This window comes from Chenopodium quinoa, unplaced genomic scaffold (genome assembly GCF_001683475.1).
Source record: "Chenopodium quinoa cultivar QQ74 unplaced genomic scaffold, ASM168347v1, whole genome shotgun sequence".
In the NCBI taxonomy this organism is placed as follows: domain Eukaryota; kingdom Viridiplantae; phylum Streptophyta; class Magnoliopsida; order Caryophyllales; family Amaranthaceae; genus Chenopodium; species Chenopodium quinoa.
Genome location: NW_018742244.1, coordinates 2,919,113 through 2,944,209, shown reverse-complemented (window position 1 = coordinate 2,944,209; position 25,097 = coordinate 2,919,113). Strand labels below are relative to the sequence as shown.

The window sequence follows — 25,097 nt, the reverse complement described above, 5'->3', positions numbered from 1 at the left end:
TAAATTCACTTTATTGATAGTATTAATATAATCTAGTCATACAATAATTTGCTATTGTGCCAATAAAAACAACATTTTTCTCCTTTTACAAATAAACATATTTTAAACCCAAACTAGTGTGTGTCCCGGGCGATGCCCCGCCCAAATTGCTAGTTTGTACTTCTTTAACTTGATAATTATGTTCAAGTGTTGTATAGCTAGTGTGTGATTTGGGCGTTGTCCCGGACGTTACGGTTTTTTTTTACTACATATGTATTTATTTTCTAATCTTGTGAAAAATAAATAAATTAAATAAACTCTAATTTAAAAAGGAATATATAATGTTAAATATGCGAAATTTAAAACACAAATAAAAGTTGGTGGAGATGGTAAGTGTGTAGCACTTATTTGTGTGAGGTTGAGGGTTCGATTCTTAATAAAACCATATTTTATTAATTTTGTTAAATGAAGTCGCAAGCTTACGTGTTGCCGTGGCACCGTTCCTTTAAAAGGAATAACGATGTAAGTGTATAACAATATAAATCATCATCCGATCCAATAACTAGCTATGTCAACAAAAGAATGAATAGCGCCAAGAGTAAGCACAACATCATCATATGATATTCCAATATTCCTATAATAATATCATCAAAACAGAATAGTAGTATATTTTAGCTTAGCTTGACAAAAAACTCAACAAAAACTGCGTCAATCACTCTGCTTCAAGAGAGAGTCACACTAGAGAGAAAAACACCAAGAACGAACTAAGCTTAGGTGTGTTAAACCAACAACAACAGCAAGGCACCTGTCAATTCACTACACAATCAGTCGGTTGCCAAAGGGCATGGTGATGACCTCAGTTTTTGCAACATTTTTATTTTACCATTTTTTTTTTGTTTTTTTAATTATCTTGGGTTTTTGTTATTTTGTGTTTTTTCACTTATATTCTTGAGATTTTGTTAATACAGTACTATAAGTTAAAAACTATTTTCTTTTTTACTAGCCAATACTTTGTTGGCCAAATTGCAGTTCATCAATGGTTAGAATTCTCTAAGATACTATTTTTTTTTTTATTTAATTTTATCCTCACTGAAAAAGTTTCGATTTTTCTGGAAGGTAAGTAGCAAATTTTCTTGAAAGTTGTATTTTTATTTTATTTTATTTTATTTCAGATTTCAGAATTTATCTCTTTCATATGATTAAGAGTAATTAGAATTATCTGAAATTCTGAACCATTCTGTTTCTAACTTGAAGTATAATTTCTTTTAAAGATAAGTAACAAAATTTTCATGAAAATTGGTTATTTTCTCATTTGGGTCAGTCTATTTTCCTGTTTCTTGCATGGGTTTTTTGTTTTCCTTTGATTTTTTTTTTCTTTCCATTTTTAATTAATTGGGGTTTGCTGTATTTTGCATGTGTCAATTTTTTCTATTTATTTAAATTTCTTTATGTGATTTAAGAATTAACTGATGTTAATTGAGTTTTTTTAATTGTGGGTTTTCTGACAGATTATTGAAGAAGTAGATTAATTTGAGGTAAAAATGAGTGGGGCAGTATTAGTTGCAATCGCTGCAACAGTTGGGAATTTGTTGCAAGGATGGGACAATGCTACTATTGCTGGTAATTTGCTCATTAATTCTTAATTCTTTCTATATTTGATTTTTCAGTAGTAATTGTTACTTTTTTATGCTACTCAAATTTGCCTAATTAAGACTATGTGTAAACTATAAAGTTGGATTTTTGGCCAATTTTACATTATTGGTAAAACATGGGAAAACCCTTGCAAAGAGATGAAATGGGAAAATTGGAAAAAGAAGATGACAAAAAGAAAATTACTGTCTTTTTTCATAAATGATCTTTGTGGTGGTTACTTTAATGGATGAAAATGGAAGTAGGAAGAACTTTAAAGAATGGAGGGAGTACATGATTTTCATATATGCATTATGTTTTTGAGGTTACATTGATTTGTTAGTAATTTTATTATCATGATTTCTGGTTCTAGTAACCAGACTTACTAAGAATTTTGGTGGGGTTTTTATATTTGTTTTATTCCAGGGGCTGTGTTATATATTAAGAAAGAATTCGAATTGGAGAGTGCACCAACTTTGGAAGGCTTAATTGTGGCTATGTCATTAATTGGTGCCACTATTATCACAACATGTTCTGGGCCGATTTCAGATCGTATTGGGCGTCGTCCTATGATGATTATTTCCTCTGTATGCTTCTTTGTTAGTGCCTTGATAATGTTGTGGTCTCCCAATGTTTATGTACTACTCTTGGGTCGGTTATTGGATGGTTTCGGAAGTGGTTTGGCTGTTACTCTTGTTCCTCTTTATATATCAGAAACAGCCCCAACTGAAATAAGGGGTACATTGAATACACTTCCTCAGTTTACTGGTTCTGGTGGAATGTTTGTTGCTTACTGTATGGTTTTTGGGATGTCATTAATGGAAAAACCTAGCTGGAGATTGATGCTTGGGATTCTTTTCGTTCCATCCCTGATTTATTTTGCATTAACTGTATTCTTTTTACCTGAGTCTCCTCGATGGCTTGTTAGTAAAGGAAAAATGATTGAGGCCAAAAAGGTTCTTCAACGATTGCGGGGAAGGGAAGATGTCTCTGGTTAGTCTTCTGCTACTTCCATAGTTATATTTGCACTTTGCTTGTAAACTTAAGCCGGTTGTCAAATTATCTGCATTTTTACTGGAAATAACACTTTCTGCCTTTTTAACTTTTAATGATAATGAAGACTTCCTGGTTAAAATAGACAAGCATGCTAGCAAGAGATTATATAGAGCAACAACTGAGAGTTCAGTGAAGTTAAGCATTATTTGCTGAGTGACAATGAATATGTATGATAATCAATGTTAGACAGACCAAAGTTGATAACAGTCTAACTAAAGTAAAAGGGAGTATAATTGTTGATTGGAGATTGAAAGCTAAAGCAATGTTGTATCATTTACATATGTTTTTTGGATGAACAGCTGAAATGGCTTTACTTGTTGAGGGACTTGGAGTTGGAGGTGACACATCAATAGAAGAATACTTAATTGAGCCAGATGCTGAAAACACTGAGGACCAAGATCCCATGGTTGTCAAAGATCAAATTAAGCTATATGGGTCTGAAGTAGGCCGATCCTGGGTTGCCAGACCCGTCACTGGCCAGAGTATGCTGGGCCTTGCATCTCGCCAAGGAAGCATTCAGAATCCTGGCAGTTCCTTTGTAGACCCTCTTGTCACACTTTTCGGTAGTGTACATGAGAAGCTTCCAGAACAAGGAAGCATGCGAAGTATCATCTTCCCAAATTTTGGTAGTATGTTTAGTATAGGAGGGAAAGATCCTAGAAATGAAGAGTGGGATGAAGAAAATATTCCTGGGGATGATGCTGATTATGCTCACGATGATGAAGATTATGCTGAAGAGGATGAAGACCTACGAAGTCCACTTATATCTCATCAGACTTCAGGTACAGATAAAGCCATGGTTGCTCCTGCTTCGGGCAGCATGTTCAGCATGAAGCCTAGTAGTTTAATTCAAGGAAGTGAAGCTAGTGGTATTGGTGGTGGTTGGCAGCTGGCTTGGAAATGGAGTGAGAGAGAAGGTCCAGATGGGAAGAAGGAAGGAGGATTCAAAAGACTTTATTTACACCAGGAGGGTGATGCAGGATCTAAACGAGGATCTTTGTTATCTCTTCCTGGCGGTGATGTTACTGGTGATACAGACTATGTCAAGGCGGCTGCACTAGTGAGTCAACCAGCCCTTTATTCGAGGGAATTCATAGAGCACCGTGCAAATGGACCAGCTATGGTTCACCCTTCTCAGACTGCTGGAAAAGGACCTAGTTGGAGAGACCTGTTAGAACCTGGTGTCAGGCGTGCATTAGTTGTTGGTGTTGGACTTCAACTTCTTCAGCAGGTAAAATAAGCTATTCCTTCTAAAAAGCATGTGGTGCTAGAGCAGGGCTTGTTTTTCAAATTTTTGTTTTACCTTTTCGACTCTTGCCTACCTTCATCCTCTTAGCCTCTTATAATTCCTTTCTCTTATAGCTGTTGCTGATACATGACATCAATTGATTTGTTTGACATTAGCGACATTTTGGACATGATGGACTGTGATTGTCTGATCAAGTTACAAATTGCCAGTAAACCAAAAGTGGTTTCCTATTGAATAATATAATGATATAATGTCTGAATTTATGTGCAGAACACTGTGTAAAGAATTTAAGTTTCCCTTTGAGGCCTTTTTGTGTATAGATATTTGATTCAAGAGCATTAGTTACCGTTCAAATCAACACCTTTGCCGTTTTAAATATTCCCCTGGGATCAGAGGATTTGGGTGCTATATTCTAAATTTAACACAAATGAATTCATTTTCATGCAAATTTAGACCCACATCCTGTCCTTCATTCTCATTTCCTAATTTTTAGAAATTAACTCTTTTCTTGAGTAGGCTACTGCCAATTTCCTTTAATGTTCAGTATTGTCTAAAATTCGTTTGTGCATTTTCTATTTTTCTTGTGAATTGTAATCTGGCCTTGTGATTCTCACATGAATTTACATTTTTCTTGGTGCAGTTCTCTGGGATTAATGGGGTCCTGTATTACACTCCTCAAATATTAGAGCAGGCTGGGGTTGGTGATCTTCTTTCGCACATGGGTATCGGTTCTTCCTCTGCATCATTGCTCATCAGTGCATTCACCACTCTTCTTATGCTTCCGGCTATAGCTGTTGCAATGAGGCTTATGGATATTTCTGGAAGGAGGTAAAGTTTGACTTTCACCACCCAATGGCCTTTTGTTTCAGTAAAAGCTAGTTATTTTGTGATTGCTTGTCCCTGCTCATTTTTGTTTAGAGGAGGCTTTAATTGAGCCTGAGCCAGGCCTCAAGCCACAGAAAGCAAAGCCTAAGGAATTAGAGTCCATGATTTAGTTTAACCTTGATTCTTCTAGTATTCTTTTCATAATTTTTTGTATAAAAAATGTTGTTATTAGCATATTGCCATATGCTATATTATATTGGGATGTTTTTTTAGTTGTGTTTCAAGTATATTTCAGTCATATCTGTAAATCTGTAATTGCATGATGCATCAAAAAGACTAACTCAGCTTAAGTCAAAGTTATACCTCAAATTTTTATTTAAGCCTTTCCTTTCCTTGTGTGACATATTAATTTATGTTTCTTGGCAGGACTTTGCTGCTGACCACAATTCCTGTATTGTTCCTATCGCTAGTTGTCCTGATACTCGGAAATCTGATAAAGATGGGCACCACTGTGCATGCTGTGATATCTACAATCTCCGTAGTTCTCTACTTCTGCTTCTTTGTTATGGGTTTTGGCCCAATCCCAAATATTTTGTGTGCAGAAATTTTCCCTACCAAAATTCGCGGTCTCTGCATTGCTATTTGTGCACTTACCTTTTGGATTGGTGATATCATAGTTACCGACTCCCTTCCTATCATGCTTAATGCTTTTGGACTAGCTGGCGTCTTTGGCTTCTATGCCGTTGTTAGTTTTATTGCATGGGTTTTCATCTTTGTAAAGGTTCCTGAAACAAAGGGCATGCCCCTGGAGGTAATCACCGAGTTCTTTGCTCTTGGCGCAATACACACTTCCGAAGACAAGGATTGATTTGCAGTTTTCATAGGGTTGCTAAGTGCTAAGGGAACGGATAGTATTCCCAACTCTGGATATTATTGGTCAGTCCAAGTAAATAGTTTTGTTGCAGGTCTTTTGATTACAGTTTTTCTTAAAACTTGGCTGTTTAATTACCCAATTTCAGAGAGTAAATTATTTCCAGTAATGGTGGTCACATTTACGAGCTTGAGTTGTTTTTCCACTTGTTAGTTCCGGTTGTTCATCCCATAATCATTACAGTTTATAACACCCCATAAACACTAGAGAGGGAAAATGTTTTTTCCCTCTTGATCCTCTATTGCCTTCCTTGTCGGACGCTTTTATTCTAGTCTCTTACCGTCTCACAATATTTGACATGAACACTAGACATAACTAATACACATTTGTCTACGTAATTATATTGACATAAACTTAGACTCTATTTCTTTTCCTGATATGAGGCAGGATGTATTTAGCAAACTCAACAAAAAGGGTATATAGAGGGCTTAATCTCTCTTTAGACCACTGACATAAAAAAAATGGAGCAAAAATATATTAACATTCAAAGTTATGAGTTTCATTCTGAACTATAAATACTTTTCTTCCCCTCATTTTGCATTGGACTTGCATTTATTTGAGTTTCTAAGTTTCGTTTAAGGTTTTATTTAACCGAGCATCGAGTAGCTCACAAATAGTTATCTCAAGACCCAAGCCACTAACTTAGTAACTTGTGCAAATAACTCCTAGAAGTGAGACTTTTGAAATTCTATCATGTACAGTAACAACGACGCATACAGTCAATATATGTGGGTCCCAGCATACATTTTCAGCTGCCTAACTTATATTAGTTGAAAACTTGAAAAAGTAGGGTACCTTATGCACAATTAATATACGAGTAACAAAAAATTCTAAATTCTCGAGTTACCTAATAATGACGTCATTTAAGCAAAAGTTTTTCCTCCTTGACTTTCCCTCCCCGTGTCAACTTTCTAGTGGAAGTGTTCGTTGACTACCACATACACTCAAGTAAAATGAAAGAAGTTAAAGCTATGAGTTTCTCTAAGGCATCTGCTAGAGTAAGCAAGGGAGATTAGAATCAGAACCAAATAATTAATTATGATTTGATACAAGAGCTTTTACGATTATGGAGCTTCCACTATAATAGGTATATACCGTATACTCTAATATTTATGCAAGTAAACCAAATAAAAAAGGGGCTAAGAATGCTTATCAGAACAAGAAAATTATTAAGGCACCATATTACTTGCAAGCATCTTGAATTTTAAATAACAGCATTAATCTCATGATTTCATGAACTTAAAATATCTTAAAATCATAACAAATTTAGTGCTGCACATAAGTTCGATTAATATTAAAAACCACAGTATAGTGTACATAAGTGTTCTGCAGCAACATAGTAGAAGTTGTACATAAAAAGCTAGCAAAGAGCTCTACAATGCCAAGAATAGACAACTATGAATTTGTGAATTATGCCCAAGTGCCTGGAACTTGGCTCCTCTGTCACGAACAATTGGACTTATGTTACTATCAGTATTGTATACAGGAAACTCAAGCAAGTCATCCACCGTTGGTGTTTTCACAACAGTTCTGGTCTTTCGTATTTGTTACATCATAACAGTGCTTCTTAAGCATTTTTGTGACTAACTTCCCTGGGGAAGGGGGGCATCTTGGCTGAGAATCAGGGTCTTGGACAAGTACAAGTGTACGACATTATAAGAGCACCAAAGATTCAGTGATGCTGAATTGCTGATGATTGAAGTATTTCTCTGCCAAACACTACATAGTAAATTTGTCTCACTAGACCAAAGCAAAAGCAACCTTGCAGCTTGATATGATCCCCAAACTCATGGCACATACGTATGTAGCAAGATGCAAAATCCCAAACTTCACATAATACCGTAACTGACAATGCTAGAAGAATGTCATAATCAAATGCACTTTGACATATATGGCACGCCCGCTCCAATCAAATGAAGGTAGGTAATTATACCGAAACAATAAGAAAAAACACATCACTTCCTGCTGTTATTAAGGTAAATATGTAAGCATATAGTCTTGAGGCTCTTGCCTGCCCATCACATCAGTCTCTCTCGTATGCACCTCATTGGCAGTGCCATGGAAGCCCTGATGGGCAGAAAATCCTCCACAGTGATGACATTTACCAGCTACTAGAACTAATTGTCTACAAGATGGACACGATGAGTGGGACCCAAGCCATTTATCAATGCAGGTTATATGAAATACATGGCCACATCGTGGAAGAACCCTCATCATTTCTCCATCAGAAAACTCTGTCAAACAGATGGCACAGTCAGCCTGTTTATTACTATCATCTGCTTCACAAAGATACTTCGTTGTAGGCAGTAACTGGAGGGTCTTCTTACTGAGACCTGACGGAGGAGGTGCTGAAGTATGAAAGACTGTAGCTGTTGTGAAAAGATTGAAAGGGCGGTGGAGACACACACAGCGTGCTGCCGTTGCAAGGCCAACTGCACAGATAAGAGCACAAAAGAGAGCAGCCAAGATGACAACATAGTCTGATTGGGTAGAAGTTAGTCCCGCATTATTGGCAGACACTGATGTGTTAACTGCAGAAAGAAGTCTTAGACTAACAACCATGATTTTTCCTTCTTTTCCTGTTCTCTGTAATCTTTTCAAGAGAGGGGGTTGGGTTGTGTTCGTAAAGAGTACAAGGGTGTGCATATAAAGGGTTTAATTTCTCAGAGGTTAAGTCTGAGTGAGCCTCTAGGTCTGCAAAGCTTTTATAGTAATAGTGATACGTAGCAAGTTGCTGTCAACCAATAACAGGACATAAATTATAACTTTCCATCCTGCCCCCTCAAAAAATAATTTTTTAAAAAGGCTTTTTCCTCTCTTGATTCTTTAGAGAGACTAGGTAAGCATGAGCTTATAGAGCATTTTGCAGCTCAACTAAATATCTTAAGGCCCACCATTTAAAACTGTTTCTATTGTAAATATACTAAATAACTACATCTCAGCAAGTAACAATATAAAGACTTGGCAATGCACTCATGTCACTCTTCCCAAGACTACATAAAATGCATATTATTAGAAAAATGAAACAATTATCTTTAAGTAGAATTTTAACCTCCTTTCACAAAATGGTATATAGTTTCACACACATGTTAGGGTAGATAATGTGAATTAGAAATCAGACTGCAAAACTACAGGGAATAAGTAAACTGCATACAAAGTAAAGCACCAACGGTAAACAAATTACATGCAATGAAGTTGTAAATAGTAAGCATCTAGTTCATTTAAGAAGAAATCAAACATACATGAAAAGACACTATGAAGTTTTATAAAACCTTCATTTCACTGAGCAGTGAGCACACTAGCATAAATTGGTATATAATAATTATTGACCTCTTCCTCTTTTTGATAAGTAATATATTGAAAAAAAAAAAAAAAAAGATTAGTAATATATTGAGCGTGTATGCACTGTGCCAGCCTGCTAGGAGATTAAGCTTCTTGAGACAAAGCTCCATAAACAATTGACAGTGTTTGAATAATTATGGCCAATGGACATGAACAAGTGCAATGCAAAAGTATAAACCATAACAAATCCTAACAAGGACACTAATTAACAGGATGTGGAACATGTGTTCTTTCCACCATCATTATATATCTTCTTATAAAACAGCTTTGTATCTGGCACTAACAAGAACTAAAGAGCAAATAGATTACTTGGACAGTGGCAAGTATCTCAGATTTAAACAAATGCTTGAACATGATAATAAGTACAAGCACACAACAGCATGACTGCTGCTCCTATAACCAAGTTTATAAGCAGAGTTCCATTTCTACAACTAGCAACTTTTTTCAATAATTAATTAAAAAAAAAAATGCATATTTTATTGCATAAACATGACAAAAAATTAAAGGAACTTTTGGTAGTGGGATAGACTACATGAAAAGGAACTCTCCACAATGAGCAGAAAAGGTGATCTATAGAAGAATCTGGTTCATTCTTTTACGCCTGTGCTTTTGTTCTCCATTGCCCACCATCCATTTTTCCAACATTAACCTAAATTCCATCCAGAAGTACACTGAATGATTCTCAATCAATAACCTGAAAAGGACTTCTTAATGAAGCTCAACTGGTCGATGATAACAGGTAACATTGAGTTACAGTGGTGACGGTTTCAACTAAATTTTTTAATTAATTATTTGTGTAAGTGAAATAATTGTTAAAGGACACTTTTAAGTTTAAACCCATAGAAGAATATAGCAAATCTAAGCAAATAAGAGAAGGAAGAATTATAGCAGTGTATTATAGATATGCTAAAGTATATTATCTTATAAGTAACAAGTGAAACAGCAAATGTATGAGCCAAGAGTCATTTTGATGGCAGGTGCCCCCAAGGTTCTCTCCATTTATTTGCCAAAAAGTAGAATAAGATAAAGATAACCAATTAGTAATAGACAACAAACAGATAGCAGCAATAATAGAGCAGCAGAAGTATATTCTCACAAAATATCTTCTCCCAGCTCCATACAGTGTCTGCTTCATCACACGAGTATTAGATTGTCTAAATGGGGTGTAATTCATTAAGCATCTGTGCTGGTAAAAGCAAGATTATCAAATTATAATTGAGGTGTATCCGCAGTATACTAACTGCAGTGGTAAGACGGGTAACTGATAAGAAGCATGCAATTTTATCGTTCATTTTCTTATTCCTTCAGCTTAGTGAAGTCATTTCAAACTATTTCAGCCAGCAAGAAGGGAATATGCTCCGCGGGAACTATTCCTACAACCATTCACTCATTATTGAAGATGGAAGGCTCTAAGTCGTAGCTGACCACAATATTTTATTATTTGACACTTTGACAAAAATCGAGAAAAGAAAGGAAGACAAATTCTAAGGAACCCACAGCTTCAAGAGGTTTTGTTAGGATTGTACACGTTTCAGGAGAGCTCCTCTACTTCCCATCTGCCCTCAAAAGATCCTAAGACAACACAACTCAACCAGCACATTAAAAGCAAGAATTCATTAAATCTGGATTCAATGGTGCTTGCCTGCTTGGGATAAAGTACATAGCATTACCACCAATAATTTCCTAGCTGCATAGTATTGCACCCTCTCTTCCAAACATTTCATCAAAGGAATAAAGTATGGGTGGTAAACATAAGGTTTGACTACAAATTCTTCTATTCTCATAATGAGACAACCAGTCGCAGCAACCAAATCCTCGTATAAGGCCTATAATCCTATATTAGTTCTGAAGTCCTTCACCCTTCGCCCTCCCACCTAAAGGGCCATTTCTAGTTTCACCACATCCTTTCACGCTATAAATCTATAATGATGTTCAGAGTTCAGATCACAAAGACCAAACTCAGTCATTAAGTTCCATGAACAAGATCATAATCAACAACAAAGTTCAGCACCCATTACAATTTGTATCAAGGTAACATAATCAACATCAAAACTTCAATACAATTCCAATTTATCATTATCATTAGAGAAATACAAAAAATCAGCAGCAATGATATGAGGAAGAGCTCAAAGCTCATTAGATTCTAATTCAACTCAGCAAATACAATTTATTTCTCTTCCCTAAATAATCTCAAAAGCAGTACTAATCATTCAAAAATGATCAAAAAATACAAAAGCTTTGAAATAAAAAACATACCCCAAAAACAAAATTCATCTGGGAACACTGCTAACAACTCTAGCACCCACCCTATCAAGCTTCTGAACAACAGCAGCAGCTTTCAATCCACCTTCCTTCCAAAATGCTTCCACCATTCTTTCCCCAATCTCTCTCCCCTTTTCCTCATTATCCGTTATCGCCACGGCTGTAGGCCCGGCCCCGCTAATCGTACACCCGAACGCTCCCCCTTCAATCGCCGCCTTCTTCACCGCCATCATTCCAGGAATCAACGGCGCTCGTGTAGGCTCCACCACCTTATCCGATGACATTGCCTTCCCTAACCCCGCCACATCACCCTTCAACACAGCAGCCACCAACGCAGCCGCCTGACTTGAATTCCACACATGATGCGGCATCCCAATCTCTTTCGGCAATGCCGCTCTCATCTTCTTCGTGGGAGCTTCAAACTCCGGACTAACCAGTACAAAGTACAAATCATTAACCTCAGGAAACTCCAGTTTCACCAAATCCAACGGCTCGTAACTCCTGATTAGGATGAAACCCCCCATGATCGCCGGCGCAATGTTGTCGGCGTGATACCCGGAAACCTTAGATTCCGACTCAAGTCCGGCATGTACAAGCTCGAGGTGGGTAAGAGGGGAGCCGAAGAGGGAGTTCACGGCTACGGCGGCGGCGGCTGCGGAAGCCGCCGATGAGCCGAGTCCTGAGCCGAGAGGAAGCCCTTTTTGGAGAGAGAGAGAAAGGCCGACTGAGCGAATGTTGAGGAGTTTCATGGCGGCAAGAGCGGAGATACCAGCGCAGTTGAGAAGGGGATCTTTGGAGAGTTTGGAAGAAGCGTTGCCGGAAATGGAGGAGATGGAGAGTTGACCGGGGTGAACAGAAGGGTCAACGGAGAGAGAAACGAAGTCGCCGAGGCCATCGACGGCGCAACCGAGGAAGTCGAAACCAGGGCCGAGGTTGGCCACGGTGGCGGGGGCGAATGTGGTGACGGAGGTGAGGGTTGGGGTGGGTTCAGTGGAGAGAGTTGGGGTTGGTTTGGAGGAGAGAGAAAAGTTGCAGGTGAATGGGGATTTGTGGATGGTGGGGTGGTTGAGATGAGGAGAGAGATTGATGGGTTTCAATGGAGATTGAGCACAGATTGCCATTGTTGCAGAGATTGTGAATGGAGATGAAGGTGAAGGTGAAAGTGGTGGTCAAGAAATGGAGAAAAAGGTGGAGAAAACAAGCAAAACAACAGATTGAAATAAATCAATTTCATGTACATGTACCCATCCATATAACAAAACCTTTTTAACACTGGTATTTCGTAATACCTAGGGCGGTTCTCTTCAACTTAACTCCAGTTCAGTTCAATTCAATATAAATTAAAACAAGCATATACCTTCACTTCATCAATAACACACCCTTTATTGACCATTATTGTCATGATATGTTACCTAAATGGATTACGAGACATTTTTAATTGTAAATATAGAAACTTTGTTAATTCAAGATTCATACAACATGTAAACCCGTTAGCTAAACATAGAATATCCTTGGAAAAAATGTCAAGTGAATGGTTGAATAAGATAATTAAGCAATTGTATTGGCTGAATTGAAAATTTCTTTTCATTTATGTTACCATGGTAAACACAATTATGTTCATAGTTCATTACTCCAAATGATATGAACATACAAAGGGGAGATTTTGAACTATAAGATAAAACTGTTCTTCCAGTCTTTATCTATAACACTAATAGCCCATTGCTATGGTATTACTACTAATTAAGCTAACCTGTATACATTCAATGATTTCTACATGATATATTTTCAAAAGGTTTAAGGCAAAGTTAATATATATTTGGACATAATTACAAGAAATTGGGATCAGCTTTGATCCTCTCATCAATTCCAAATATTGCTGTTACCATTGTCGTCACGATAACTTCTAAAATTTTCACTTTTAGATGATTTTCCCCCGGATTCAATCTCCACCGGCTCACTACCATGAGTTGGCATTGATGCAGATATCCGTTTCCTTTTCAACTTTCTCTGTGACAGGTCTTCCTTCTTGTCAGCAAATGACAAGAATGTCTTAATTCGTGCAGACCGAGAGCTGCTCTGGCTTGAAGGTTCCGTGTGTTGAGGCAAATGATGCTGGTGGAACTGGTAGAGCATTATGGAGAAGTATATGATAAGAGCGAGGATACAAGCAACACCACATATAAGGAATAAGCCGACGAAATTTTCCAGCCTAAGCTGTTCAGAATCATTTACAACGTTTGATGGACAAGCATGCTTTTGCTTGAGATTACGCTCAGTAATATTTTGCAGGCTGCCATTCTCTGATAGCTGGAGGATGGCTGTTGACATGTCGAGAGCTAATGGAGAGTCTCTCTTAAAAGCCTAAGAAAACAGGTAGAATCAGTGTCTGTCAAACTAAGTTATCAAAGCAAAGAACTGTAAGGCAACAACAGAACACACCAGCTTCAATTAAAAGAATCTGATTAATTTTGGTTTATTATGTTGTCATTTTTATGGTTAGTTTGCAATAAAAGACATACATAATATGACATAATTCAATGGTTAAGCCACTAAGTGTATGGGTTTACTTTGGAACACTTTAGTATACATGGAAAAGTATAGGTTTGCTTTTGAAATTCATCTCCTTCCTCTTTTTTTTAAGTAAATGCAAAATGATATTGCAGCAGGTGAAGCCTGACGATTCCTAGAATTGTTACTTGTTAGTTGTTAGCAAATAAGATTCTGGTGTAATTAATAATGTAAGAAACACAACTAATTACTTATAGCTCATAGTTAGTGATACTCACAAATCCCCAACCACTCTTGGTGAATTCCTGGCCTGCAACTGCAAATTGGCAGTAATTTGAAAGAAAAAGATCGACATATGGCTGTTCATCAACCACAGCAGCAACTCTTCCTGCTTTGAGAGCATCTGCATACTCTTGTGGGGAGTTTAGAGGCTTAAGCCTTGATCTGGGGATATTAAGTTCCTCCCGGAGATAATTCTCTGCATAAGAACCTACTTGGAATCCTATAGGTGCACTACTAGTAATCAACGAGTCGATTCCTTTTATTGAAGATGTTAGCTGTTGGACGGTCAGGAAAGAAGTCAAACTAGCTGTATAGCTTGACTGAATGATCAAAACCACAAACAACCATATGACAAGAACCACTCGGCCAAGTGTGCTCACAGTGTTTTCTCCTAAAAGTTCAGATATTTTCATCAAAAGTCAGAAAAATAAGCCAAGAACATATCCAGAACTGATATTCAGAAAGATTACTCAGAATAGACTTACTGTGGGCAAAAAACAGGGTTGAGAAACTAAACCTGACAATTTGAGAAGAAAATTATGAGTGAGCCATCATATACAGAAACGTACAATTCAGAACTGTAAGTGGTTGTTTGGCTAATACTCTGTATAGACTTGCATAAGAAGTTGAAATTTTTAGTATTGGTTGGTTGACAAAAATTCTAGACATTTGACTTCTTAGAAGCAAATTCAATGGAACAAGTTGTTTAACTAATCCCCAAGATAAGTGGAGACGTGGAGTCGACTTCCTATGTTTTATCAAATAATCTTTGACAAAGGAGCTACATCATGGAAAATGATACTTCATAGTTCATACAAACCAAACAACCACTTAAAGTATCTATCTTCTTAATGCACAATCGTGAATTATGACTTACCATAAAATTGTCATAATCTGTTTACTGGGAGGCCCACGAAATTCATCATTCAATCTGTGTTCAAGGATCCATATAACTGCCCCCACTACAAGGAAAAATACAGCCGTCACCACCCACATGAGTGGTGTAAATGGCCTTAAAAATGCCCAGTCACTAGAGCTCAACTTTTTCACTGGGGCTACTACAACCAACCCTGAATCTGCATATGGCTGAGTGAAGTCTGCAATTCTTGTGCGGTTGGTCACAATTGCAATGTCTCCCACAGCAGCATCGAATTCCTATAATGTCACATCTGAATATCAGTTATCAACACCCTTTATATGGTATTTTAAATCAGTAGAACATAAGAAAGCCTGGGATTAGTGCTTTACAAAAACCTATCAATATAGAACCCAAGAAAGCACAGGTAGACAAGATGAAATGCTATACTTACACCCGTTGTGATCCTTGATACGAGATCACTATAGCTGGGATTTCGATGCCCATCTCCAAAGAATATGAACTCATGAGGAACTGCATATGGCAGCAATTTTATGGCAGCTTCAAAAACATCGATGCAGTATCCACGAGGAGCATGAGTTTGATTGTCTACATAAACAAAGTCAGGAAAGCTGACTCTAAGAGGAACCCCAACTCGTAATTTTCTCCCATCCCGAGGGAAAACCCAACCACGAGGCTGGTTCTTAGTTCCTCCAGGCCACACAACACTGCGTAGCTTCTGACTGGCACCTGAACGATTCTGCGGTCTTTCACGAAGAGTTTCTGGTGCTATAACAGATAACCCAGAATAGTTTGCCCAGTATCCAATCTGCCTAGTTTGCCTACCAACTATGTTAATGACATCATAAGAAGGGTTAGCCAAAGCTCTGTCAGGATTGTACCAAATTGGGCCTGTGAGGCCTGTCATATTGCTTCCCAGTATAAAATTGAGCAAATCTTTTCCTCCATCAAAGATACTCAAAGCACTTAAATTCATATCTCCTCCTCCAACAGCAGTTAAGGCCGGATCATTTGAAAAGGAAATATTGTTGCCTTGGCGCAGAAATGCATCAATAGCACGGGCAATTAACCAAACAGTGTCATAGGCATAAAGCCCATATACGTTTAACCCAGTTGAGCCTTTGCTCAAGTTGTTCCACCTAGAGATAAATGCCTTTTTCTTTTGCGAGTCAGGAGTATGGGGGCGAAGTGTGATTACCCCCTGACTGTTTTTGTAGAGCTTTGGACTTGGAGTACTATCTAAGTTGGCAGGTAACCATGAAGTAGCTATCCAAACATACCCTTCTCCTATCATGCCAAGCTGCTCAGCTGCCTCGAGAATTATTGGACCAAAAGTATTCAAAGTATGCACAACAAGCACCCTTGATTCCTTATTCTTCACCTTTTCAAGTTCCTGTTTTACTACACTCAAATTTCCTCTGATATCAGGGGGAAGAACTGCCTTATAAGAGATCTTGCCACGCTTCTCTGCAAGCTTGTCGCCCAATGCAGTGATGCCATTCCGACTCTGCTCATCATCAGTGAAGATAGCTGTTACCTGTGTCCAACGAAAGTAGTTTACTATTTCAGCAACGGCAGCCATCTGAAACAGATCACTGGGGGCCGTTTGGAAAAAGTAGGGATATTGGATAGGTGATAATGTAGGATCAAGAGCAGAGAATGACAATAGTGGGATGTGCAGTTCATTTGCTAGATGAGAAAGCACATGTGCCATAAGGGATGTCTGAGGGCCAATAATAGCAACAGTATCCGTCTCCATGAACTGCAATGCTGCAATCAATGAATATATTACTAATTAACAGATGTTGAAATTCTCATACATTTTAATGCTTGTTTGACATAATTAAAGGGAAGGGACAAGTGGAGAAGGGGAAAGCCAATCTGCAACATATGCTTCTAAATTTTCTAATTTTCAGACCCAAAGGAGCCTCTATATTTCCTCCCAGTCAAGATGCCTCTCTCATGTTTCATCCATTTTCCTCTAAATATTTTTGGTTAAACATAACAAAGGAAGAAGCCTAAATGCATAAAGCAAGAAACATAGGAAGCAAAAATAGACTTTACTATACTATAATATAAGGAATCAAAAAGTTCCAATTGCAACATAAAAGTGTTTGTAAGAATTTACCTCCCATGATGCTGAGAAATCCATTATAATTAGAATCATGAATTTGGAGAGACAGGGTACGACCACCAAGTACCTTGGGATCAGAATTTATATCATCCACAGCAGCATTCATCGCGATCTTTGAAACCTTACCAGTGAGCGTGCCCAGAGTAAATATAGCACCGATATTCACTTTCTCTGACCCACAAGAGCCTTTAAAAAACATACTGCAAAGAACTAGCAACCATGGCACAATATGAAGCACTTTCATCTTGAAATTAGACATGAAACAGGCCTTCACAGAAGTGCAAGTTCTCTCAATTAGCCTCAATTATACAATAACAATATTATCATGCTTAGGAATCAGCTTCCTTCTTCCTTCAGCCACTACAAACCCAATTAAAATAAGAAAAGTAAAATGGGTGTAAAAAATGAACATATAAAATTAGAAAATGGTTAATAAAGCATCTAAAATATAAATTCTAATTCTCGCAAAAGAACCAAATGCCCAAAGGAACAAGAATCTAAGGTAACTCTAAAGTTAGGGTCACCAAAAGCTAGAAAACAACATATGGACAGGGCAAACAACACACTCAAAAAGTAGAAAGCAAATATCAGGTGATTTTATGCTCAAAACTGTTCTATTATACAAGAAAACCCCATTTGAAACCCTACAGAATCCTTGTACAAAGATGAATACTTTTACTAAAATTCTCATTGTAATCTACTCCATTCGCCCGTCCTTAATTGTTTGCACCATTTCCATTTTTGAGTCAAAGTACATCAAGTTGACCATGAACTTCAATTTATATTTGTAGGATCTTGTTAAATTTGCTTGAACATATATTTTCAAATTACCATTTTTTAAATACACAATTTCAAATATCAACTGTCAAATATGTTTTTTTTTTTTTTTTTTTTGGAGACCACGTGAAAGCAAATGGTGCAAACAATAAAGGACAAAGGGAGTAGTATGCTAAATCCATAAAATAAGCAAGAAATGAACTTTTAAGCAAGAAATGAACTTTTAAGCAAGTTTCAAGCTATCAAAATAATTGGTTTATAAATGACATGGAAGCTTACTTATTAACACAGAAAATCAAGGACATGAAGATTGTAGGAAAACTGATGTTGAATATAAGCTCCATTCATTGAAAAAAGTAGCAATATCACCAGACATAAAGGCGCAAAATGAAGCTAACTACCCACTTAATTAATAAGTGGAAGTTTATTCCAAGATTATAATGTGCTAAATAAAGCTAATTACCCACTTTTTTTTGCAAAATATAATTTTTAAACAATCTTTTTATTATTATTATTATTATCATTTGCAAATCATTAATTAGAAGGCGCAAAATGAAGCAACCGCCCACATAATTATTTAGAGTAAAAAAATACCCACATAATATTAAAGTGAAAATTTGCCCCCTTCATTATTTTTATTTTTATTTATTTATTTTTTATACAAAAAATTGCCCCTTTCTAATTGAGGAAGCAGCAGTTGGGAAAATAGGTACGCAACAACCACATAAGATTTAAAAAAAAAAAAAAATCAGGGAAATTACAAATATAGTAAAAATAAATTGAAATTGAAGAAGAATAATTAAGTAAGAAGATAAAGATAAATACTCACGAGAGAAAAGAAAAGCTGAAAGCTTTACTGGTGAAGTAAGAATCTGCCATTAAATTCAGAAGTAAGCATTATATTTTCCAGAAAAGAAAAATTCCACCCAAGTTGAGTTGACTTTTCTTCTCAAATTAGAAATAGGAATGCAATTGAAGGCTAAAATAGGTAGAGGATTAAAGATAAGGGTGAAATCTGAGAAAGATTTAGGAGAGAGAAAAACACCAAAAATAAAAAAATAATTGCAACAGCACAAATAGCATAAGAACAACATGTATCACTCTCAAGTCTCAAGTAATGTTGTTGTAAAGTATTGTTCATATTATGAACGTGGGAAATGAAAATGAAGGGTGAGGTAGGGATAGTGGAGCGTTAGTGAAAGACTGAAAGTGCATATCTTTATCACTCCAAATTTCCAAATGTGTCAAAAAAAAAAAAAAAAAATCACTCTAAAATTCCAAATAACCCCCCAATTAGGCAATTAGACAAAAATACTGTAATGGGAGTGTTTGAATAGACTATGTTCTCTTCAAATTATTTATACTTCGAAAATAAGTTAGAGTAAAAATATTTTCTTTTAAGTTTTTTAAAATCGGTGGTTTTGGTCTGAACAAGTAAAATTAAAACTAATAGAGTATAAAACATATTTCTCGGCTTCAACCATCAGCTTGTAACGTGTAACGTTTCAATATACAAAAGGGTTTTATAAATCCAACCCCTTTTGGGGGGTAAAAGCTTTTCTTCCCACAATCACACCTTTAAAAAAGCTTCACAACTCACAAGTGAAGAATTTGAAAGATGTGAAACAAATTTGATGGTGGAGTATGTAATACGTTGCACTCAGGGTCTTTCTAGGCTTCTAACCCAACTAATGGAGTTCTGGGCCTTGTGTGGGGCCTTAGACGGACCCAATAAGAACATTCTTCCTATCTTAAGGTATGGTTACTACCCTTTTTTACAAGTGTGTGGCTCGGTTGGTATGTCGACCATGTAGTTGGAAAATGTGTCTTGGCGCCTTGGTGGGTTACAAAAAATAATTACTCCAATTACTTCTGTTTTAAATTAGACATTTTTTTAACTTATATTTTATGTCAAATCGTTGTAAGTAATAAGGAATATAAAACTTCACACACTAATTTAATCAACACTTAGCAAGAATAGTTTCTCCAAAGTATAAATTATCAAAAAATGAAACTTACAAATCTCCCTATGATAGATACTCAAATGACAATTTTGTATATAACGTCAAAGGGAAAAACAAAACGGCAAGAAAATAATTACTGTGAATACTATCACAACAAGCCGACCCATATGCCAATCATAACTATTCATTACTTCATTTATTTGGCAAGAAATAATAATGCATTTTCTACAAAATTTATCAGTTCTCAATCCCCACTATAATGCATCTTTTTGAAATGGAAACTGGTTCTCAAAAATATTGCGCCCTATCTCTGCCTAATGGTACAACACCACCGCTCCACTAGACCAATTTCCAATCTTTTTGTATTTAGAGAATATGTCCTCTTTTATCAAAAGCAAGATGGTGGTGAACTCCATTGAGCAAAGGTCAAGGAGGTAGGACCTAAATCTCCTCATTACAAATATATAACTGTACAAGTGCAACATATAATCATTAAGATGAGTAATGGGCAATAGCATTTGAAAAGTAAATTGTCATAAGACAATCTTTTCTAAGTCAGATGCTTCTTAATAGTACAATAGCCCATAATAACAAAGAAAGAAAGAAAAAAATTCATACGCGTTCCTGAGTACTTTACTCTGATCAGGAATGTGAATTGCCAATTGCAGCAGCGCTTTTGGCCTTTTGGGTGTGTAATGTGTTCATAATTTACAGCAATGATCAGTCTTCAGTTTTCTGACTACTCCAAGAAACGGAAGGATCTGGCCGTGCTAGCTTAGCTACACAGGTGAGAATGCAATCCAAATACATCAGTACCAGAAATAGCTATAACAAAGCCAAGCAGAAATAGCTGGACTCATAGGAGCATAATTAAAAGAATACTAAAATAACTTAAGTTTTGAAATGGAAAGAATGAAGTACACCTTTCTAAAATTACTCACCTGATATCAAGGTCAATTTTGGGGATGTGTTGAATTTTGGGCCAATCATCTCCGTTGGGTTCTTTGCACCTTTCTTGTAGGCCTTGACAGTATGATATACGTAGTGTTTGAAGGGAGGTGAGATTCCGCATTGATTCAGGAAGTGATTTGAGGGAATAGCAATGTCTGAGGGACAGAAATTGAAGAGATGAAAAACTATACATCCGTTCTGGCAGGGCTTTCAGATCCTCACATTCAAAAAGTTCGAGCCTTTGCAGGAAGGTCAAATACTGCATCCCCTTGGGCAGATTCGTTGTATTCTTGAGAGACTTCAGTTCCAAGGATCGTAAGCTCTGATTAAGAAGTTTCCAAGGCACTATGTTATCATTGTTATCATATTCAGAGATTCTCAGTTGGTTGTTGCAGGATATTGATTGAAGATAACACACATTATCTATTTTCAAACTCCTCAATTTGATGTCATCATCTTGTGAATTTCCAGCAGCAGTAGTATCACTCTTCTCATCCCTTATGTTTACCATCATATTTATCCCCAACGTCTCATTGTTGCGATACAACTTCAAATCTTCCAGGCTTGGACAGGGAGGAAATGATGTCAGATTAACGCAACACTCAATTTTCAGTACAGAGAGACGAGGAAAGCTCAATCTTGTTCTGAATATATGATCATCCTCAACTGAAATCACTCTTCTCCACCATCCCTTCAACGCATTCAGATTCATAACCTCAAGAGATTCAAGGGAGGGGAAGAATGTTGTTAATTCTTCTCCATCATTGCTTATGTTGCTGCTTGCATTCTCCATATACTCCAACTTATCTAATCGTTCAAGTACCAGTGATTTCAAACAAGGCAATTTACTGAGAGATGGTATCTGATCCAAGTTCCCATTTCTAAGGTCAATCTTTACAAGATGGGGGAAGGAGATAGCCCAATCATCCTCTACTCTTCCCCACCTTCGAATCATCGTACCTGGATATCCGTACAACGTAAACCCCTTGAGATTTGTATGTGGCTCAAGCTTTTCCATCACAGCTTCAGTGTCAGCACATCCATCACCGAAGTAAATTGTAACTTCCCTGACGCGTTTCATATTCTTCAAATACTCTCCACCCTCATCATTTTTGTCTTCCACATTTTTATAATTTTTACCGATTTTAATATGGATGTCGCCTTTGATGTTATTTAGAGCTTTCAGATCTCTGAGCTCACCATTACATTGTTTTTCATTTGAGACATTATTCTTACCCCCTCCCACTACAAAGTATGGTAGAACATTGAGTTTAGTCAACCTATCAAACCCAGAAGGCATACTTGTCAATCTATTACAATGAGATAAATCTAAATGTCTAAGTTTTACTAGTTTGCAAAAATCTTTTGGCAACTCCTTTAATACACACCATCGTAAAACTAATGTTTGCAAATTATGTAGTTCAACTATCGAATCAGGAAGTACTGTAAGAGCAGCGTAAGAAAGATTTAGGTACCTTAAATGCAGTAGCTTGCCTAAAGAATCAAGCGAGGTTTCAACCCCTAAAAGGGGCAACTCCAAAACCCTCAGACAAGTGCACTTATCTACTTGTGAAACCACAACATTATTATTATGTCCCTGACAAGTATGTATTAACGAACGTATCTTAGAACTACTGAAAGAGCTCCCTGCACATTCCTTGCCAATAAAAGACAAATGGCGAGTCTTGTCTTCTAAGCTGTTTGTACTAGAACTCACTACACAAATTTCCTTCCTCCCTACATCCTGAGCAACATCGTGCATCAAATCATGGATTTTAACTGACTCAATATCACCATATTCATCCCTCTCTACATCTTGAAAGAAGCATCTACGTAACAAAATAAAAAAATGTTCCTCCGCAGCATCTTCTATGCTTTGACCTCTATCGAATGGCACAATGTATCCTTGTGCAATCCAAAGGCTAATCAACATCTCTCTCTCAATTTCAGTATCCTTGGGAAATAATGCACAATAGCTAAAACAACTTTTTAATGAAGAATCAAGATTGTGGTAACTAAGCTTTAATATAGACATAATCTTGTTATCACCTTTACCAATTTCAGCCAATCCATGCATTTCAAATGATCTCCACTTACTAATGCTCTGACCAAATAGAAGACTCCCTACCACTTTGATAGCAAGAGGAATGTTATGACATTTTTTGACAATATTCTTTCCAATCTTAACTAATTCTAGATGGTTTAAGTGTTTGTTAACTTTGACAAATGATGTCATCTTAAACAATCGCCAAGAATTCTTTGGGGATAAACCTTCTAGCTTATAGATATGCTTATCCCCTATAATTTTTGCTGTCATCTCAGAACGCGTAGTTACAATTATCCTACTTCCCTTCTGACCAAACATTAAGAAATTTTTCAAATTAAGCCACTCCTCACGATCCTCATTCCATACATCATCAAGAACAAGCAAGTACTTCTTTCCTCTTAATTGTTCTCCAAGTTGATTTTGCACCCATTCCAACGAAGATCTATCATCAGGCTTCTTATCAGAAACTAGTTCTAGAATCTTACAAAGGATTGTTGTGACATCAAATTTCTCCCCATCTTGATCAGACACACACACCCACAACCTCAATGACGAAAACTCATTTTTAATCTTTTCATCATTGCACACAAGTTGAGCAAGAGCAGTTTTTCCCAACCCGCCCACTCCCACTATAGTCACAAAAAGAAAATCTTCATCAACATCAGGATCTAGCAGCACATCGATGATGACCTTCTTATCATCCTCCCTCCCAATTATATCCTTTGACTCTACATAGGAACAAGTATCTTTTCTTCTCCTACTTATAGGTTTGTTGTCAACAGCAAACCCAAATTTTTTATGATTACTAGCAATAGCATCCAATAACTTTTTAATGTCTTTGACATGTTGTGACATTCTGCAAGCTTGACTCACCTCCTTTTTCTTAGAATAAAAGAAGCGGCGTACCTTCTTTAAAAGTTTGCCATCCCGCTCATCCTTGTTGCTGTCAAGCTCCTTCAACTCGGCGAGGGTGAGAAACTCGTCAAACAAATCATCAGCATCATAAACAGCTGCCTTGAGGTCCTCGATGTAGCCCTGTGCTACAATGGAGAGTTCGCGCTTGGCCTCAGCATCAAGGAGTACATTCTTAATGGTGCAGACAGTTTTGTTAAGGTCTTCAAGTTGAGATTTGTAGCCCCATATGTCACAAATCTCTCTAATGATCGGAGACCCAATAACTTCGATAAGTTTTTCAGCAATGCAGATTCCTAACTCGGCCATTGGAGCTTCAAAGAGATGAAGTGATGGGAATTGGGAATCAAATAAAGAAATGATGTAGTAGGCCTAGTGGCTAATCCGTTAATGCTATTGTATTAAGGTATAATGCTTAGTATAATGGTGGTATATATATAAACATTTTCTCCTTGTTTACTTAATGTATATGTGAGAAGCTTCGTACGCTGAACTCCATAAAAAAACACGCAACCCTTTAAAATACTCGGCTAACACTGATATCAGGATTGACTATAATAGTCTAATGTTAGTATGTTACTGATAATGCAAGGCATCTCTCCTAAAGACCTGGATAGGCGGATATATTACTCATTTAAGTAGCACTTCCTCTATTTTTTGTTTTAATTTCACCATTTGTCATTTCACACTTGCCAATTTAGCAAAAATTATATAAAGCTTATACTTGAAAAGTAGATATTGAAACGAAATATTAGTATGAACTCAAAATAGCGGAATTAAAAAAAAAAAAAAATAGAGAAAGTATGTTTTAAATGTGATACTAAAGCTTAACTTAGTTCATCTAATTTGGATTCGTATTATCCAAACTTGTACTTAAATTATTTTACTTAAACATAATTATTTTATCTATATCTAAACTTATCTAAAATTGTGCAAAATTTTCTGAAAAAAAAAAAAAAAAATCGATATAGCTTATGTTATCTTGATTTGTATAGGTAAAACAAGTTAAGTTGAAACAATCAGGCAATAAAGCAATATTAATTTCTTTTTTATTTCAAAAAAAAGAAAAAAAAAAGTAACATTAATTTCTTTTTTTTTTTTTTAATATGAATTTTATAATTTTAGAGTGCAAACATTAATTTGGCCTTGATATATAAGGGATGATGCAAAAGAGGTTAGTAAAATGAATTAAATCAAGCATACTTGATAAATATGGTAAGAAACACGCATATTGACAACGAGGTCACAAGTTTGAGCCCCACCCCCACCATCTACATATGTGCTTGCCTACTTGGGAATGTTTATCAATTAGGTTCACAATTATCCAGTGATAGTTTGATGGACACCAACTACGGTCATATTTCAAAGAATC

The 25,097-nt window shown here is 36.6% G+C and overlaps 5 protein-coding genes across 11 annotated transcripts; 1 reads left to right on the top strand and 4 right to left on the bottom strand.

The window, feature by feature from the left end:
• The first annotated feature begins 547 nt into the window (after positions 1-547).
• Positions 548-5,821, top strand: LOC110681882 (monosaccharide-sensing protein 2-like). 4 transcript variants are annotated; one of them, XM_021858036.1, is made up of 6 exons: positions 548-826; positions 1,488-1,599; positions 2,035-2,601; positions 2,964-3,895; positions 4,554-4,741; positions 5,165-5,821. In XM_021858036.1, exons 2-6 carry the CDS (start codon positions 1,521-1,523, stop codon positions 5,604-5,606), a joined length of 2,208 nt encoding a protein of 735 aa, XP_021713728.1. In that variant the 5' UTR covers positions 548-826; positions 1,488-1,520; the 3' UTR covers positions 5,607-5,821. The 4 variants fall into 4 exon arrangements, with proteins under 4 accessions (XP_021713728.1, XP_021713739.1, XP_021713732.1 ...); XM_021858047.1 differs by lacking the exon at positions 548-826 and adding an exon at positions 890-1,018; XM_021858040.1 differs by lacking the exon at positions 548-826 and adding an exon at positions 950-1,095.
• A 1,113-nt stretch (positions 5,822-6,934) lies between these two features.
• LOC110681874 (RING-H2 finger protein ATL80-like) lies at positions 6,935-10,919 on the bottom strand. The gene has a single exon (XM_021858024.1). It carries the CDS (start codon positions 8,313-8,315, stop codon positions 7,641-7,643), a length of 675 nt encoding a protein of 224 aa, XP_021713716.1. The 5' UTR covers positions 8,316-10,919; the 3' UTR covers positions 6,935-7,640.
• A 143-nt stretch (positions 10,920-11,062) lies between these two features.
• Positions 11,063-12,614, bottom strand: LOC110681864 (homoserine kinase-like). The gene has a single exon (XM_021858013.1). The coding sequence runs from the start codon at positions 12,392-12,394 to the stop codon at positions 11,282-11,284; it is 1,113 nt and encodes a 370-aa protein (XP_021713705.1). The 5' UTR covers positions 12,395-12,614; the 3' UTR covers positions 11,063-11,281.
• Positions 12,615-12,839: 225 nt separating this feature from the next.
• LOC110681841 (glutamate receptor 3.2-like) lies at positions 12,840-19,102 on the bottom strand. Of its 4 annotated transcripts, none has more exons than XM_021857995.1 (7): positions 18,681-19,102; positions 17,069-17,342; positions 15,374-16,710; positions 14,941-15,218; positions 14,549-14,580; positions 14,060-14,454; positions 12,840-13,634 (listed from the first exon to the last, which is right to left on the bottom strand). In XM_021857995.1, the coding sequence occupies exons 2-7, from the start codon at positions 17,331-17,333 to the stop codon at positions 13,134-13,136; spliced, it is 2,808 nt and encodes a 935-aa protein (XP_021713687.1). In that variant the 5' UTR covers positions 17,334-17,342; positions 18,681-19,102; the 3' UTR covers positions 12,840-13,133. The 4 variants fall into 4 exon arrangements, with proteins under 4 accessions (XP_021713687.1, XP_021713670.1, XP_021713694.1 ...); XM_021857978.1 differs by having other exon boundaries at positions 17,069-17,434; positions 18,681-19,101; XM_021858002.1 differs by having other exon boundaries at positions 17,069-17,284; positions 18,681-19,101.
• A 619-nt stretch (positions 19,103-19,721) lies between these two features.
• LOC110681830 (putative disease resistance protein RGA4) lies at positions 19,722-24,615 on the bottom strand. The gene is made up of 2 exons (XM_021857966.1): positions 20,757-24,615; positions 19,722-20,594 (listed from the first exon to the last, which is right to left on the bottom strand). The coding sequence occupies exons 1-2, from the start codon at positions 24,032-24,034 to the stop codon at positions 20,591-20,593; spliced, it is 3,282 nt and encodes a 1,093-aa protein (XP_021713658.1). The 5' UTR covers positions 24,035-24,615; the 3' UTR covers positions 19,722-20,590.
• Between the last annotated feature and the right edge of the window lie 482 nt (positions 24,616-25,097).

Bases quoted from the DNA above. Each gene is read 5' to 3' on its own strand.
- LOC110681874 (XM_021858024.1), bottom strand. From the start codon at position 8,315: ATGCACACCCTTGTACTCTTTACGAACACAACCCAACCCCCTCTCTTG.
- LOC110681841 (XM_021857995.1), bottom strand. From the start codon at position 17,333: ATGTCTAATTTCAAGATGAAAGTGCTTCATATTGTGCCATGGTTGCTA. The intron at 15,219-15,373 runs GTAAGTATAGCA...GTGACATTATAG, and splicing joins TATCAAGGATCACAACGGGT to GAATTCGATGCTGCTGTGGG. The intron at 13,635-14,059 runs GTGAGTATCACT...CTGTTTTCTTAG, and splicing joins CCAAGAGTGGTTGGGGATTT to GCTTTTAAGAGAGACTCTCC.
- LOC110681864 (XM_021858013.1), bottom strand. From the start codon at position 12,394: ATGGCAATCTGTGCTCAATCTCCATTGAAACCCATCAATCTCTCTCCT.
- LOC110681830 (XM_021857966.1), bottom strand. From the start codon at position 24,034: ATGGCCGAGTTAGGAATCTGCATTGCTGAAAAACTTATCGAAGTTATT.
- LOC110681882 (XM_021858036.1), top strand. From the start codon at position 1,521: ATGAGTGGGGCAGTATTAGTTGCAATCGCTGCAACAGTTGGGAATTTG. The intron at 1,600-2,034 runs GTAATTTGCTCA...GTTTTATTCCAG, and splicing joins GGACAATGCTACTATTGCTG to GGGCTGTGTTATATATTAAG. The intron at 2,602-2,963 runs GTTAGTCTTCTG...TTGGATGAACAG, and splicing joins GGGAAGGGAAGATGTCTCTG to CTGAAATGGCTTTACTTGTT.